We start from the raw sequence: 17,296 nt of genomic DNA, 5'->3' as shown, positions 1-17,296 counted from the left end.
CATAAGCAATAATTCAACAGAAAAATATATATCTTAACAGTACGTTTCTCTCTAAAACTTGATTAAGCTCTGCGATTTTGAAGAGGGGTAGCATTATTTAGATAATTGCTATCCATGCACAAGTACATTTGATAATATCTTCAAATCTACATTATCAGAAGTTCGCTGCATTCCATCAAGGGAGGCATCGTTAGAGAAAAATCCTCAAATCATTAGATAGAAACTCTAATAAAGAGCACGTGTCGCTCACCTAGGTCTATATGTATCTTTAATCATCCACATTCAAACATTGTAGACAAGAATAGAATAGATTGTATATTTATTTTCTACTGCTAATCATTTTTTCAGTTGACAATTTATCTTGTTTAGTTTTTTTGTTTTTTTCAATTCATCACAATTTTACTTGTTTGTAAAACAATTTAGACGTGTAACGAATTCTACATATTTTTTGTCATTATATCTATGGTAAAATATTTACACAGGCTTAACAAATTGGACAAAGGGTTACTTTATGATGCTTATGTTTGTAACAAAATTTTAGATGCAGAAAACATTAATTGTTGGTATTCATCTTTGAGATATGTACTTCAATCACTTGATATACAAAATTTAGATACAAAGCTCAATAAATTAATTAAATTTGTAAAATGTAAACTTTGTAATAGTTTTAAAACATTTTGGTTGTTTAAAAGATCTGAAACGTTATCACAAGGTAATAGTAAATTAGAAAATTATTTCAACCTCAAGTCTGACTTTGTAAAGGAGGCTTATCTATCAATTAAAGATTTTAGTATAAGAAGAGCTATATGTAAAATAAGAATAAGTGCTCATGATCTTAGAATTGGGAAAGATAGATATAGTAAAAAATGCATAGAGAGAACTCAACGTCTATGTCATCACTGCTTATCACAGGGATCAAGTTCTATTGAAGATGAGACCCATTTTACAGTAAATTGTCCATTATATAATGAACAGAGGAAATTATTATTTGATAAAATTATCACTTTTTGTACTAATTTTAAAGAACTACCTAATGATAAAAAATATTTCTGGCTGTTCATGCACAAATTAGCATTTACCAACTCTCATGTGCCTAGGAAACTACATTATTAAAGGTTTAGAAATAAGATCCAGATGTTAACAAAATATATGAAATAATATAAGATTTTATTGTTATAAGATTTAATATAATAGTTATTTAAAACACATCTTGTGTCAGGCTCTGATCCTGTCCATAACGTAATAGTATGGTATTAGTTTTCTGTTTTGCTTTTTCCAATCATATTGTGTTTTAAAATGATGTCCTTTATGAGTTCTTGATTAGACTAATAAAATTCTTATCTTATCTTATTTTATTTGAAAACTATTTTTTCTTAATGAAGTACAATTAAGAATTGGTAACACATGGTATGGAAAACCAATCTAAAATGCAAAGTCGTGGAACCTTTACAAAAGATAACCGAATTAACATACCAGCAAACATACTAAATTTAGTGGTAGTGATCATATTAAATAAAGGCAATAGTAGTATACCGCTGTTCGAAATTCATAAATCGATTGAGAAAAAAAAAACAAATCCGGGTTACAAACTAAAACTGAGGGAAACATATAATCAAATGTAAGAGGAGAACTACGAAACAACAGAAACACAAAATTAAAATGTAACATACAATATAACAATGGCCGTTTTCCTGACTTGGTACAGGACATTTTAAGAAAAAATTTGGGTTGAACCTGGCTTTATGGCATGCCAATTTGCCAAACCTCCCGCTTTTACGGCAATGTTAAATGTTACATTAAAATGACAAAATTACTTGACAGGACTACAATACAAATAAATGGGAGAACATGTAGGACAGAGAAACACAAAAAAAAAAATAGCTAACAAAAGGTACCAGGTTTAAGATTTAATCCGCCAGACGCGCGTTTCATCCACAAAAACATACGTCGATCAAATAAAAAGTATAAAAATCCAATCTAACAGGTTCACTACATAGGTCTAGACGTCACAAGCTAGAACAGATCCTGAAGGAGAAAACGCATACATTTGGATTAAAATACCTCTAGGTATAAAAATAAACATGAGTTATGAATACTTTAGTAAACAAAAAATCAAGTATATGGTAGAAAATATTTGCTGGCCACCTGTGGTTGACAACAGACCACGAATACAGCACGACAGGTGCCACATGTGGAAAAGGATATGCATTCCCTCACTCCTAATCACCACTTTTTGGTGGGTTCGTGTTTCTCAGTCTTTAGTCTTTCTATGTTGTGTTTTGTATACTGTTGTTTATCTATAAAATTTTGTTCTTTTCTTTTCTTTTTTTTACTATGGCATTATCAGTTTATTTTCTACGTATGAGTTTGATTGTCCCTTTTGGTATCTTTAGTCTCTCTTTGTCATCGTTAAAACTCACTTGCTTTATGACACAGGTTGATGTTTGACGTATGAGTAGTGGAAAATTCAACTGCCAATGAAAAGCAAACTAAATGTACAGACAAATATCACGATGAATCTAACCGCCTGTATATTTGACTATAGAATGAAATTCAAAACAGTGTAGCTGTGGCCATTGATTGACATATTAAAATCATCCATTGACTGGGACAATTTAGGTGAAAGTTTGTATGTAACGACCAATGCTCACTATGTACTTTTTAAAGACACTTAAACTATGGGGTCACCAAGGATCTCAACACCTAAATAAAGTAATTCGAAAAATTAATCAGAAATAACACGATATTTTGATTTATATCAATTATATAAATCAAAACACAAAGGTTATTCCTGATTAATTTTTCGAATTATTTTATAATTAAAGGCGTTAAGAAACCTTTGGTGACCCCACAGTTTAAATGTCTATCGTAGGTACGTCGTGAACAGTGGTCGTTACAGACAAACGTTCACGTAAATTGTCCCAGTCAATGGATGATTTTAATGTGTCAATCAATGGCCACAGCTACACTGTTTTAAATTTCATTCTATGTATAAGTTGTTTTCTGTACCTAGAAATTAAATTTTCAACGAATGAGAAAAGTTCTATAGGCTTGTATGCCGACTTGGACAAAATTAAATATCCACGAACATGTAAGTTTTTCGTAATCCACGAAAATAAACGAGTCCACAGTATGCAGGTGTCATTTGTGTACCCGTGTTATCATAATAGTTATCATAGATTGCTTAAAAATTAATAATTTTATCATTCTATTTGGAATAGTGAAATTGTTAAATATTTACAATGGAAAGAAAAATTAGCGTAATATTTCACTACACCGATTAGCGTCATAAGGCGTACGTCCTTCCAATGAAAATATGATGCTTGTTCAAACTTTACCTCCGCTATGTATATTTATTGGTCCAAGTTTCTCTGTCCGAGGGGAGGCTTCAGTGAGCGTCCTCTTGACTGTGCGGGATGTATAATTACACAGCATTTACCATCGGAATGGAGACATCAAATCCGAATTCCCGTCAAGAGAGAGCGTCACTCCTGCATTTGCAAGAATGCTTGTCATAACTCTTTTAAAAGTGATCCGTATGTGGCATATTGAAAGGCAAATGTCTGCCCTTCTCCTAAATACCTTCATTTAACAGTTACAGTCCAAATGTCTATCTAATGTTTGCCGTTGAGCAAGCAATAATCAACTTATCTGCGTTCCATGTTCTCGGTGAAACGTAATCTCGTACTACACTTTGATCAATGATCCTGGAATGTAAACTAATTTTAATGCAATCAATGTAAGCCTCTTGTACTCTTTGTAATTAACAAAAGAAAACCAGCATAGTCAACATCACAGGGGACTTAATCTAATGGAGGAATGCTTCACTTGATTTTTTATTGAGAAATGTTCTATTTATATGTAAATGAATACAATCTGTTAAATATCTTCTTCTGTATCTGTTCTTAGAAATTGATATCAATGAATCTAAACAGAACCAGAAGGAAATATTTACTTTGTTAATTCTAAGTTCAAATAACATAGGAACGCGAAACAAAAGTTGTATTTTGGAATTCTTGTTGTAAAATTGTTTTCTATATGGATCTATATTGTGAAGAAATTAAATTATTGTATGTTATGATGAATGTTTAACTGTATTAACTGTTTTACACTCGTCTGAAGGGTTTCTATACCAAATCATTTTGATTCATTTATCATATCCATTTTTATTTCAAAATCTTGAGAACTTGAAAGGTGAGCACAAAGCAATTAATCGATCAATGATAACTCGATATCAATAATTATAACTTAATTTTAAGTGAATGTTGCCAGTAAAAAGAATATACTATTAATTCAATATGGTTGAACAATCAGAACGTTAGATACTACTTTAAAAAAAAAAAACTTATTCAAATATTTTGAATTCTAAGTAAAAAATGTGTAATACCAAATGCATATTACGCATTTAGAGATGAAAAATAGTATTATGATCATGAACAGCAGTAAACCCCGTTTAAAGTTGAATGTGTTTGCAAGAAGCTTTTAGGTTCAGTATTAACTGATTTTCAATCAGCATATTTAAATAAAGCATATAATTGAAATGTTCAACACATCAACATTTGACGGAATGCGTCTAGCGTATACAATTATAATCTTTGTATCTTTGCTCAGTTTTTTTAGGGATGTGTCCTTGCGTTTTATTCCTCATGAACATATGGGTTTTGTTAAAATATTTCCTAGATTATCTCTTGCATGTTTTATTTTCAAAAATTACCCCCCGCCCCCCCCCCCCCTAAAAAAAAGTGAGCTGGGGTATATTTGTATTACAAAAAATACAAAACTGAAATTTAACATGGTTTGAATACATTTCACTTTTAGCTAATTGCTAATGCCTATGACAGAAGTACAGTCATCCAATTTATTCATTTTCACTCGTCTGTATCTAGTACATTTCAGAATAAATTGTATGGATATTAATTGTGTTAAAAATGTCAGTAACTACAATAATTCATGACTTACTTACTGTCCTCCCGTCCTGACTACTGTATTATGTTTATTTATCAGTGTGTACTTATTTGTGTAACAACTACTATCTTTGACGAGAAGCACTTCGATCCAAATGAATTGGACTAAGAAAGGACGATTACGATCCTTCATATACAGATGTATTACAAAGATGTTTTATATATGAAAGATATAAATAAACTCATCATAGATACCAGGACTAACTTTTGTATATACGCCAGACGCTCGTTTTGTCTTCAAAAGACTCATCAGTGACGCTCGAATCCAAAAAAGTTGTAAGGCCAAATAAAGTACGAAGTTGAAGAGCATTGAGGACCAAAATTCCTAAAAGTTTTGCCAAATCCAGCTAAGGTAATCTATGCCTGAGGTAGAAAAGCCTTACTATTTCAAAAATTCTAAATTTTGTAAACAGTTAATTTATAAATATAACCATATCAATAATTCATATCAGCACAAAAAGTGCTGACTACTGGGCTGATGATACCCTCGGGGAAATAAATCTCCACCAGCAGTGGCATCGACCCAGTGGTTGTAAAATAGAACTTAACCATGGCGTTGTCAGTTTTTTTTTTCGACTTATGAGTTTGAACGTCCTTTGGTATCATTCGCCTCTCTATTTCTGTTGATGTTCAGTTGTCAATAATAAAATACCTTGTGAACTTTAGCAATTGTCATGTATCAATAAGATATTAGATTGCTGTTAACGTCAAGTGTCAAATATCTCGTGCATATTCAGGACGAGAACAGGTAACATCAAGGAGTTAGTTTCTTTCTAGTGGGGTTGAAATTCAGAATGCCACTAGAACATAAAGGTATGTGAAATAGGGGCAGACATTGTGTCTTACAACACGCCACCATCCCTCAATGCGTTGTTGAAAGGTGTTTTTTCACGTGCAAAGAGAACAGAACTTTCCCTACTTAAGTCATCGGATTTAACATCCCCTATGATAATCCTAACAAGACGTGACTGCGTATTTATACATCCAAAAAGACATCAAATGACATATAACAACAACAATTCAAGCATCAGTTTCAACAAGGTTCAAAGGTACCACTTAAATAATCAAAATTTGATCATTGAAGTTCTTAAAGAAATAAAACCCCAAAGACTTAATTTACAAATTTCTGCGGGAGACATATGTTTCTGAAATAGTCTGCAATAAGAAGCTCCAGACAGAATTTGTTTGAACAGGCAAAAATAGAACACGCCTTACTGGATAAAAACCCTAGCTACACTAGCTGTTTTACTACATCACTATCCGCACCAGAATATAACAATGATATTTGATTGCACATCGGAACAGAAAAAGTCATCAAATAGGACGAAAACAGGGATAGTACAAATTGTTATGTGTTATATACTTTCAATAAATCATCCATGTTGCTCAGTTAAAACACCTACGGATTATTAAAATAAAGTGCAAACGATTAATATAACTAAATAAACCTGAACATTCAAGAAATATTGATATTTGAAATATTTTAAAGATTTAGATCTAGAATTCAAATTATAAACAAAAACAAAAGCCACAACATATATTTTCCAGTGTCATAAGTTTACAAATAACTCTATGTAATATAATTTATTGTAGTGCACTACATTTGACGTGAAGTGTGACACTGATAAAACAACATTACCTACTGTTTTGTCACGGTTCGGTAAAGCGAATCGATAGAAGACAGGTAATGTTGATAAAAATTACGTTTTCAACCGGAAGGAATATGTTTTAAGGTATATACGGAACTCCTTCCTGTTTTTCCAAAATTGACCGGTGTATCGGATGTTTGTAAATCTGTGATCTCTGTATGTTAAACCAATGCGGGTTATTATCAGTATATCGATCAACCTAAATTGCCTTCAGTCATTATAAAGACAGTAACGCTACCCAACACACATGGAATGAAATCGGCCATATTTTTCTATTATTGAAGAACAGTTATATTTATTAATGTTAGATAGGATGTAATTTTACGGATTTAAATGAATTCATATTTGTATCTTGGAATCTGACATTCATTAATATAATTATGTGGGTATTTAAAATGTTCTGATAATAAAACAATTGTTTACCTAAAATGTCAACGTAGTTCATCAGGGTATTGGATATTGTGTTTATAAGGAAAATCAATATATAACAATTATGTAGTTGCATTCAAAAACAAAACAACTTTAATTCATGGATATGAGTGTGGTCCGTGTAGTGGTTACTTTACTTTTTACAGGTATGTATATGGTTATCGATGTTTATATGTGTATATATATGTATCCACAAAGTACCCCCCTTTTTACGTAGTCATCGAACTTCATATAGTATCAGATTGATGTATGAAATGTTCGAGCGTAGCACGTTAATGAACATGTAATGCTTATTTTCTTATTAGAACAAACGTTATATAATTTTAGTTCACCTCAATTTATCCTCTTTTATATATAAACTTCATTCGGATTTTTATTTAATGAAACTGGTAACGCTAGCTCTCAGCGTTATCGCTGCCTTGGAACATGGAGACATTCTGTCGGATATGAAGTATGGATCCACAGTACTTAATACGTACAATTATTCTTATCGTTTCTATCTTTGATTAGTGTAGTTGCATTTCTAAGCTACAATCGGTCACGAGAAAGGCACGAAAGGTTAACCTATTTATACATCTTATACACATATCAACATGTGGGAAATCAGTGGTAAACTTCTATTTACATTTGTTTTAGTGGGGTGCTAAGGGAGGAAGTCCAAAAGTGTCCAACTCACCAAAAGTAATCATCTCATCTTCACATTAGCAGTAGCAGCACCCCAGAATTACGTTCCGGTTAAACTGTAAAACATTTGGTAGCGTCGATCCCCCACCCCCTAAAATATCTAATGTTCGCCCTAATACTCTTTTCACCAAAAACAATTAACTTGAAAGCATTTTGTGTTTGCCTATTTTTATGTTAATGATTGAATAAACACATCATAAAATATAATTCTTAACCATACAAACTTATTCCCCATGAAAAAGTTTTGAAATACGTACCTTCTTAATAATATCGACTTTTCACGACTTATCAAATTTTAAGCAATTATTTTAATTTGTGGAAAAAGCTTTAAAAAGAAGTTCATACTAGAGTGGTATATGATAACTGAATTCACAGAATTACTGCACCTTTTTGTATAATTTTTCCCTTCCATAAATGTTTATGATTCTAGTATGACAAAACCAACACTTATCAATCATTTATATTGACATAAATTGACCACAAAATTTACAGTTTTTACAAATTTTCTGGGAACAAAACACCCGAGAGTTTTATTATACGAGTACAAATGTAAACTTTTCATTAAGATGTCATCTTGTATCTACCTTTACAAGTTCAACACTTTATGTACAACTACCCTAGGCTAAATTATGACCAGTTTGCAAAGAAATGTTTTGTTATTTAAATACACGAAATAAAACAAGCAATAAAACAAAATTATAATTCAACTATGAAGTATGTATATCATGTATATTAAAAGTGATTAACAAAACCAAAGCTTAGATTTTATGATCCGTTTGATTTTAATTGTGATTTATTTTCATTTACCTTCTACCATGCATATGTGAATGGGTTATGGTTGCACTGGATTATAATATAATATATAGACCATGTTCTTTAGCTGTACATTAGAGGCTGTACAGAGTTTATTAAAAGAAACAAATTTTATACCACTCCATGCTTTTATTTGGAGGACTCTAGGAATGTACTCAAACTCTAATTACGGTAATATGTATGTCTCATAATGAAATGAAATACAAAAATCGTTTTTGGAAACCAGTTGTTGACATAACGTTGAATCTTGTGAATGTCAAGTATCTCCTCCAAAAAGATATAATTAACCATGTTTTGTGTATAAGCTGTATTTACTTTGTATCATAAATAATAAAACGCCCTCTTTGCGTTGTCTGAGAAAGTCTGTCAAGCTTGAACCCATTGAAACCGGTTCAGTTTAAGAGACAAACCTTTTTTATACTTCGCTCTACGTTAACATAGGCGGAGCCAGGGGCCCCCTTTCTTTTATAAAAAAATGTTGATAATATAGAGAACCACTGAAGCATGACCAGTGATGACTGGACCCCCTTTTATATCAGTCAGCGCCCACGCCCCCCTCCCCGTTCAAAAAGTTCTGGATCCGCCACTGGTTATAGACTACATTGGGTTGTTGGTTTCATGTACTATTTGTCGATGGACGCAAATGGAAACCAACGTCAACGCTTGAAAAGAAATCGGCCAACTCCTGCATAGTATTTCTGTTGCTAACATCTTGCACTGTTGACAAAAATGGTTGATATGCACAATTCAATGCAAAGGGAAACTAATCTTAGTTCGTCATCTGACACGGTTACGGCATTGTGTATGCTCCTTGCCCTTCTGTATAATATCTAATTACTCTTTAAAACGCTTCAAATATTGGCATACATGACATATGTAGTCTTTCATCTGTGTCATGCATGGATGTTACAGTTTTCTCTTTTTTTGGGGTTCCCTGAAATCTCTTTTTATCATCAGAATCATGTTGATTTGTTTTAATTTAGGTATAGATGCATTTTATTCAATTTATGAAGTAGATAACTAAATAGCTTGACACATTGCATGAACAATTGACTTTTGTTGAAGACCTTTACTTTATTTATTGGTTTGAATGAGTTGTTGTCATTTAGTTCTGTTTATGTCTCATAGAAATATAATACAATGTACATTCCTTCTTTCATTTATATATATATTTTTCATGGTTTTTTATCAGTTGTTCAAATGTGTGACTGACATAACTGATGAGTATCAACATATCTTTGAAAGGTTGGATCTGTGCGGAAAAGTGAAAATATTCCAATTAAGGGGTGACTACACAAATAATAAGTCGAGAAAAACAGCTAAATATGTTATATATGCAGGCATTATATCATGTTTTATACACTGATATATACATGTAATTGGAAAAATCAGTAAATGCTTTATTTGGAGGGGAGGGGTAACGCTTTGGACGTATACAGATTTTATGATAAAGATAAAAAGATTTATCTTAAAATCATCCCATGAACAGCATTTTTGAATATGACTTGTTATTTAAAATATTTAAAAGCTAATTCCAAAAGTCATTCTACATCCTAAGTAAATATGTTCTAACTTGGCATTCTATACACTGGTCAAAGACGTAGGCATTTACTTTCGATTTAAACTGTATGTACTTATAGCAATGTATAGTAGCTAAGGTAATTTAAAAATTACTGCATGTAATAAATTGTTATACTAGTATGTATAATAAGCAAAGAAATCCAGTGAACGTTTCCCAACCACTCCAACTAAACAATCTGAAAATCCAATTCTATTAGCGGAGGGGCATTAAAGTTTAACCTTATCAGTCTGTACGTCAATACGTACGTCCGTACGTCCCAAAGTTGGTTTCCGTTCACTAACTTTAGTTTGCCTCATCCAAATGTTATGAAACTTTTTCACAATGCTAATTATCACAAAACACAGGTCAAGTTTTAATTTTGGTGGCGTCACTTATACCATTCTAGAGTAATGCTCCTTTACAAAGGGAAACATTGCTGGAATTTATCGTTTCCGTTCTCTAACTTTAGTTAACTCAACCAAATGTTTTGAAACTTATACACAATGCTTATTACCACAAAACCCAGATCCAGTTTATATTTTGATGGCGTCATATTTACCGTTCTAAGGTAAATATGCTCTTTACAAATGGAAAAATTGCTGAATCTTCTGTTTCCGTTCTCTAACTAAGTTTGCCTCAACCAAATGTGTTGACAGGTTTTACCATAAAACTCAGATCAAGTATAATTTTGGACAGCTTCACTTTTACGGTTCTTGAGTTATGTCTCTTTATAAAGTTAAATGCTAACGAGGGCATCATCTCTGTCCCATGGACACATTCCCCATTTATTTTTTTAATGTGTAAATCACAAATTTTCTGCATTTATTCAACGCAGCTAGAACATAGAGTACGCTACTAAAATAAAAATTTATAAAGAAAAGCACAAACTTAAATAAAGTTTTCCAACTTATATGATCATGAAACATGTGAAATGTCGACCAATCAAAAACAAAAATCGAAACAGGGCCAGCTAAAGGGTGGACTTGAAACAATATAACAACATGAACTACATGTCAGTAGACCAAAAAAATCACGGTTGAACGTAAAACCATGCATGTCGCAAAGCATGCTAATTTTAGTTTTGAATTGTATAGTTTCCAATTCTGATTACTTAAAAATTTTCTTGTCGTCATATTATGTTAATTCATATCTTTAAAGATTTATTAAAATCATGTTTAAGTATTTAGAATCTAACAAAGACATGTTTTTGAGAACAGATAATCGACATGATCAAATTAGTCATTATGCAAAATCGAAACAAAAAAAAAAAAAACATAGACCTCAAGTCGCCACTGCATGAGTTTCTCGCAAACGCCAAGTAGTGTCTTTTCAAACGGACGTTCTGGAAAGATTGTTTAAAATGTAAAAAATACTAGCAGTACTAGTGCAGTGTGTGTGTTTTTTTTTTTTTTAATTTTTAATTTTAAACCTAACATATTTGAAAGCATAACCATAGGATTCCCGTATATATCTAACCTTTCTAGAGAATATTTATCACATCCAGTTTTGATGGGAGTTAATGTTGCCAAAAGCCTAAATGTGTGCAATCATGCAGTTCATCAAGTATATACATGTAACTTTTATATATTACAATTTATTTTGGGAGCGGTTAATATACCTTCTAAGGCTTGCTCGTGTTGATCATATATAAACTTTTAGAATAATATGTAATATATGCTCCATAAGACAACCTATTTTTTACTTCGATTACGTGCGAATGAATACTGTTTGACGAACTAGATTTACCTGTACTTCGTCCACACTCTGTTTGTGTGTTTTGTTTTCTGTTGTTATTGTTGTGTATGTGTTTTGATACTCAGCTTGAAAGAACCGCGTGGTCATATTTTAAATTTTTCAAAAGATATACATGTATGTTTGTAACGTTTTCCACTATAGTATACATTGTACATTTACACTCAATTTACACTGGGACTAGTATAATAGTTCCAGATTTACATATAATCGAGCAACACATATGAAATTAAGAAAGCTTCTTAATGCACATATTGCTACTTCCAAAATCGTGTGGTCATCATATACATATTTTTATATATTTCAAATGGCAGCAAACAAAACAAAAAAATCAATATGAACGAAACCGCGAAACAAAAAAGTAGCAAAACGAACCTTCAGAAGTGTTGCCGTGTACCTGCATCGCTATCAATTACACATTGAATGTGGTTCTGTTTTATACGACAATGTATTGCTTGGTTTAGGGAACCTTTATTCATTTTTACCTATTTTCTTTATAGATGTTTTTTTTTTTTATTGTGCATGGATAACAACTATAGTTCTTGCTTGGTATCTTCCCTACCATATTATAATCAACAAACCTCTGGTGACTCCGTGTCTCTCAATCTATAAGGTAGAGCATGGAAGTAATATTGAATTTAAATATTACTTCCATGGGAAGAGGTACGGAATCGGCCGAGTTGTGAAGAATGTCCTATATATAATTATTCATTTGTGTGTATAACAAGAATCTTTGTTGCAAGTCTTCTCTGTTCCAAGGTTGCATAGGATTTTACTTTGAATCTTGATTGACTTAGCATCGTACATACTTAAAATTGAAGAAGAATAGACAGGCAATCAAATAAATACTGAGAAGTGACTACATTGTAACAAACGTGGAATTTGATTGGAATTTAGTAGTTTTACAAAGTTACTCGTAAACTCTTGTGACATCAGAAGAAACCAATCTCCGACATTAGTCAAACTAATGAAAAAAGAAAAAGAACCATCACAAGAAACATATAAATGTAAATAAGACAACTTAATCCATTATTCCGACTGGGAAAATATTTGTATCAGAAACACATAAAACATGTACTTAACTTCCGATAATGCGAAGCACCTTAAAGGCAAATGTCGCAATGTAATTACATGGGATATTGCTGATCTTAACATAAACAAATCCGAAAGTAGTATTTTATTCCGAAGTGCTAAATTACTAGACAAATATTGTTCTTTTGAAGATAAGTGTATCGGTAACAATTTGGAATAGATATAATGCATTGAATGTCGTGCGGATAAATGTTTTGATATATTCATGGTTATGTTTAAGGTTGCATTGTCGAATCATCCATGAAGGTTTTAAATATATGTATTACCATTTGTTAAGTGTCAAGAAATAAACAATGACATTTTGCTTGCAAATTTTTAAAAATGCTAAAGAAATCTATATAGATTTCTATATATGTATATTGGTTTCGACAAAATTATTGTATTGTTTAGATATATTATATGTACTGGATATCATGTACATATAGAAAGAAAATTCATGCAGTCCTGAACCAGGAAAGTAACATGCGTAAATGACCGTTTTCGTTTTTGCTTCCTTGTGCAATAATGGTGAGTCAGCGACCGTTAAAAAGAGCAATTTCACTAAAAGAAAACGTATGACAGACGAATAGATTATTCAATTCAATCTAACTTGTTGTAAGCTCGGAAGGATGTTTGACACGGCTTCATGTCGGGAACCGTATTTTTTCCAATTAAATTAACTGTTTAACTGAAATCTCTGCCCAGTCTCATTCTTGTTTTCATTATCGTCTGCTGTCTCCGTAAAGATGAAATTGACAATAGTTGAATCTTTGACTGACACAAATTTATTGACTAGCCATTAAACCAAATTAGATTTTATAATTGGCATCTGTTTTTCAAAATGTAATTACCATTTAACGTTAACAGGACTTCAGGTTGTATGGATAAATTTGCGATGTAAAGATTATCAGCGTTGTAAGGGACACGATTAGTGCTAAGTAGATACATGTATAAGGACAAGTTGTTAGAGCTTAAATCATAGTGATATATTTGACTTCTGCACGATTCCAAAGTATTTTGCCTTTGTACATACTTTGCATCATAGATCTGATATGATAAAAACAAAGATATATTTATAGGTTTCATAACGAGTGAGAATTAGAAAGCGATTGATATCAACTCGAGTTATTTAATTTCAATAATAATAAACGAGCCTATGGCGAGTTTATTATTATTGAAATTAAATAACGAGAGTTGATATCAAGCGATATCTAATTCTCACAAGTTGTTAAACCTATTTCTCTTATGGCAAAAAGTTGTATGTGCGTGGCCTATTTATTGCGAGTTGTGTTGCTACGCCGTTTTTCTTTGCAACGCGTACTTGTTTACTTATGACAGATATTTATATTTTTTTAAAGTAAAATTTACCAAAATCGTCTACGGATCATCAAATTAACGTAATTTTGATATCACTTTTTCATATCACACTCCGTACGGTGTGATACGAAAAATATCTATTCACGTGGGAGTTAGATAACAGGCCCCCAACCATAAGAGAAACTTTGTTATCATGGTTATGTATACATCCAGTCTACAACACATTACCATGCATGCATACTGGGTACTTCGTAACAGATTTTTTTCCAGAACAGCAATATAATGTTCTGGAAAAAAATCTGTTATTAAGTACAACTACCATGTGCATGCTATTGAAAACGGAGAAGGTTGCGTGCTATGAAACATGGTTAACCTCATTGTCTATCGTCTTACGTTAAAATAAGTTTTTTTTCTAGAATTTAATGTTGTAAAAATAATTACAATTTTTCTAGACTCTTTTGGATCAAGAACACACTTGACATATTTTATCAACATCTGCAAGACTGTCAGGTTTCTAGTCAAAGAGGGGCGAAATGTTCAAACTTCCCACTTAGGGAGGAAACATAACTTATATAAATAGTTAAATAAATCTTTTTACGAGTCTTTCCAATTGCAGGTGTTTTAAACAAAGGCTCAGTATATTTTAATTCTTTGCGCAATTTATTATATTACATTCCTACAGAGTCATTCTTGTTTTAAACGTAAAATAAATTTTGAAACATTTAAAAAAAAAAGCAGAACAACATTTTCTTTATTAGCATACAGTTTGATGTTTAATTGATGATGTTGAGTCACATGTACAGACACCCTTTGAACCAGTACTTAAAAGAACCGTAGGAAGAGATCCAATTATATTTATGTATAAGTACACATAGAGGATGTGTATCTTAAAACCAAAATGACAAAGTGACACTATAAAACAAAATCAACGGAACGGATTGACCTTCCTGCAACTTAAACTGCCTTCATTATTTTTAATTACTAGTGCTGAAATATAACTTTTGATACATTATCATATAACTGATCATTGATTAAACACCACTGGTATTGAGAGATTAAAACGAGTACTAAACTGCTTTAACATAGGATTCGGTTTTTGGTGTATAAATGGAGCTATTGATTAATGTCTTCTTTCTGTTTCTGATTCCAGTATGTCATACATGGGCACAACCTCGTCTCAACACTGTTTCGACCACCATTACACAAACATCCGGGTATTCAGCTGTTCTCAATTGTCAGGTCTACGATTTGGGCGATGCACAGGTAAAGTAAATTATTGAATGTTTTATGAAACTGTTCTGCAAACATTGCCTTTTACTATGGAAATTATTAAGATAAATGTTTGATTATTGAAACGATGTATAATATTGATAAAATCGGGACAATTTTGCTGTTAATACCTTGCACTAGCAATCTTTGGGATCTCAGAGACGTATTAATCATTGAGAATTTCTTTTGCTTACAGGAAACTGAATTGGGCGTTAAGAAAACTAAAAGACAAAACAATATTTAAAGTCAAAAGTTCTTCGTGTTTGTCTACGTATCTAACGACACGTTTACATTACATTACATTGAAAGGGCACCTTAATGCGACAATCATTATCCAATTTTGATTTATTTATGTTTTCATTTTCGTTTTTTTTTAAAAGCACCCTTTATCAACATGACTTCCTGCTTAAAGAGACAGAAGAAAAACTTCCTTATTAAAGCATCATGATATTTCAAGTGCAATTCAAGCTAACTAAACTTAACTTCACGTTTCAACTGCCAGTATCATCTAATAACATATGATATATGTTTTTCACACTCTAGACTAACAAAAATAAGTCACACATGAACGGCATCATATTATTGGCACTTCACATCATTTTTTAAGCGCAATATCTTGAAAAAAATACTTCAAAACCAAAAATTTCCAGCCAAAAGTATGTTATTTCTTTTATTTTGCAAAATAAATTGTGAATTACTTCATAAAACAGTACCCTTTACAGTTAATATGTAATATGAGTCGGTAAAACGTTTAATCTGCATTGTTGATGGATGTTACTCCCCACTATTGAGCTAACCTCGCCCGAAGGGTCCGTATGAGTTTTTGTTATCGCTTGTCTGAGATGGTGGTCTGTCGACACTCGTTGTCGTAGTTTATCGTACGTTATATTGTTCATAGATCATCTCCTCTGAAACTACTTGGCTTATGTGTCTATTACCTTAGAAATCTTTATAGATAGAGAAAATCTGATAGGGGTAAACATGTATAATAAAGATATCTACATAATTGTGTGTTTGTCATCAAAACTTATAGAAGTAATAATCGCCCTTCGACATTTTTTTCTCATTTTAAATTTATTTTGACTGTTATTTCGAAAACTATAATCATAGATACACAGACGCTAGTATCAGAAAATGATCAGCAGGAGATGTTCTCCAATAACTCTACAAAATCGAAGTCGTCAAACGAAACCTTAATGAATTTATTGTCCTTGAATGTCAATTTTCCCTTTTTTTTTTGCCTTTTATCTTAAACACATACAATAGATAGATATATTACACTTTCGCTTCAAATCATAGGACATTTGCGCATTATACATAGGACATTTGCGCTTTTGCAATGTTTTGTTTTTATGAATATCCTCCTCTTTTATCCGGGCTTGGGACCGGCAGGTTTGACCTGGCAGAGTTAAAAGTTTAAAAATTATTAAGTTATTAAACATTGAAAAGAATACCAAAGGAACATGTTTAGTTTACGGGCAGAGCAGCGTAAGGTGTATGGAAATAATTTCCATGACAACAGTTAGGAAAGATCTTATACAGCACGACATACAATTTTATTGGCTCAGTCAGCATTTGTTTAGGGAAATAAGACATGCTAGGAGTGTGAAAATAAACTGTTAAGCTGTTAAAAATATGAAGAATAGACATAAAATACTGTATTACAATAAGAAATTACCATAAAAATTATCGTATGCGTTGGTAAATTTGCAAATTCTTTTGATGAAACATTCCATCGACATTGGAGTAGTTATTGGTTTTATTTATCGTAGTTTTATTTCTGAAGA

The 17,296-nt window shown here is 31.9% G+C and overlaps 1 protein-coding gene across 1 annotated transcript in view; it reads left to right on the top strand.

Moving 5' to 3' along the window:
- Positions 1-6,659: 6,659 nt before the first annotated feature.
- The window catches only part of LOC143072634 (lachesin-like), a 30,990-nt gene continuing 20,353 nt past the window's right edge, over positions 6,660-17,296 (top strand). The window contains exons 1-2 of the mRNA XM_076247675.1: positions 6,660-7,188; positions 15,391-15,503. Of these exons, the coding sequence (XP_076103790.1) occupies positions 7,143-7,188; positions 15,391-15,503 (159 nt within the window). The 5' untranslated portion in view covers positions 6,660-7,142. The remainder of the gene's footprint in view (positions 7,189-15,390; positions 15,504-17,296) is intronic.

Source organism: Mytilus galloprovincialis, chromosome 4, assembly GCF_965363235.1.
Source record: "Mytilus galloprovincialis chromosome 4, xbMytGall1.hap1.1, whole genome shotgun sequence".
Classification (NCBI taxonomy): domain Eukaryota; kingdom Metazoa; phylum Mollusca; class Bivalvia; order Mytilida; family Mytilidae; genus Mytilus; species Mytilus galloprovincialis.
Note: the sequence above shows the minus strand (reverse complement) of the source record. Positions and strands in the feature narration are given on the sequence as shown.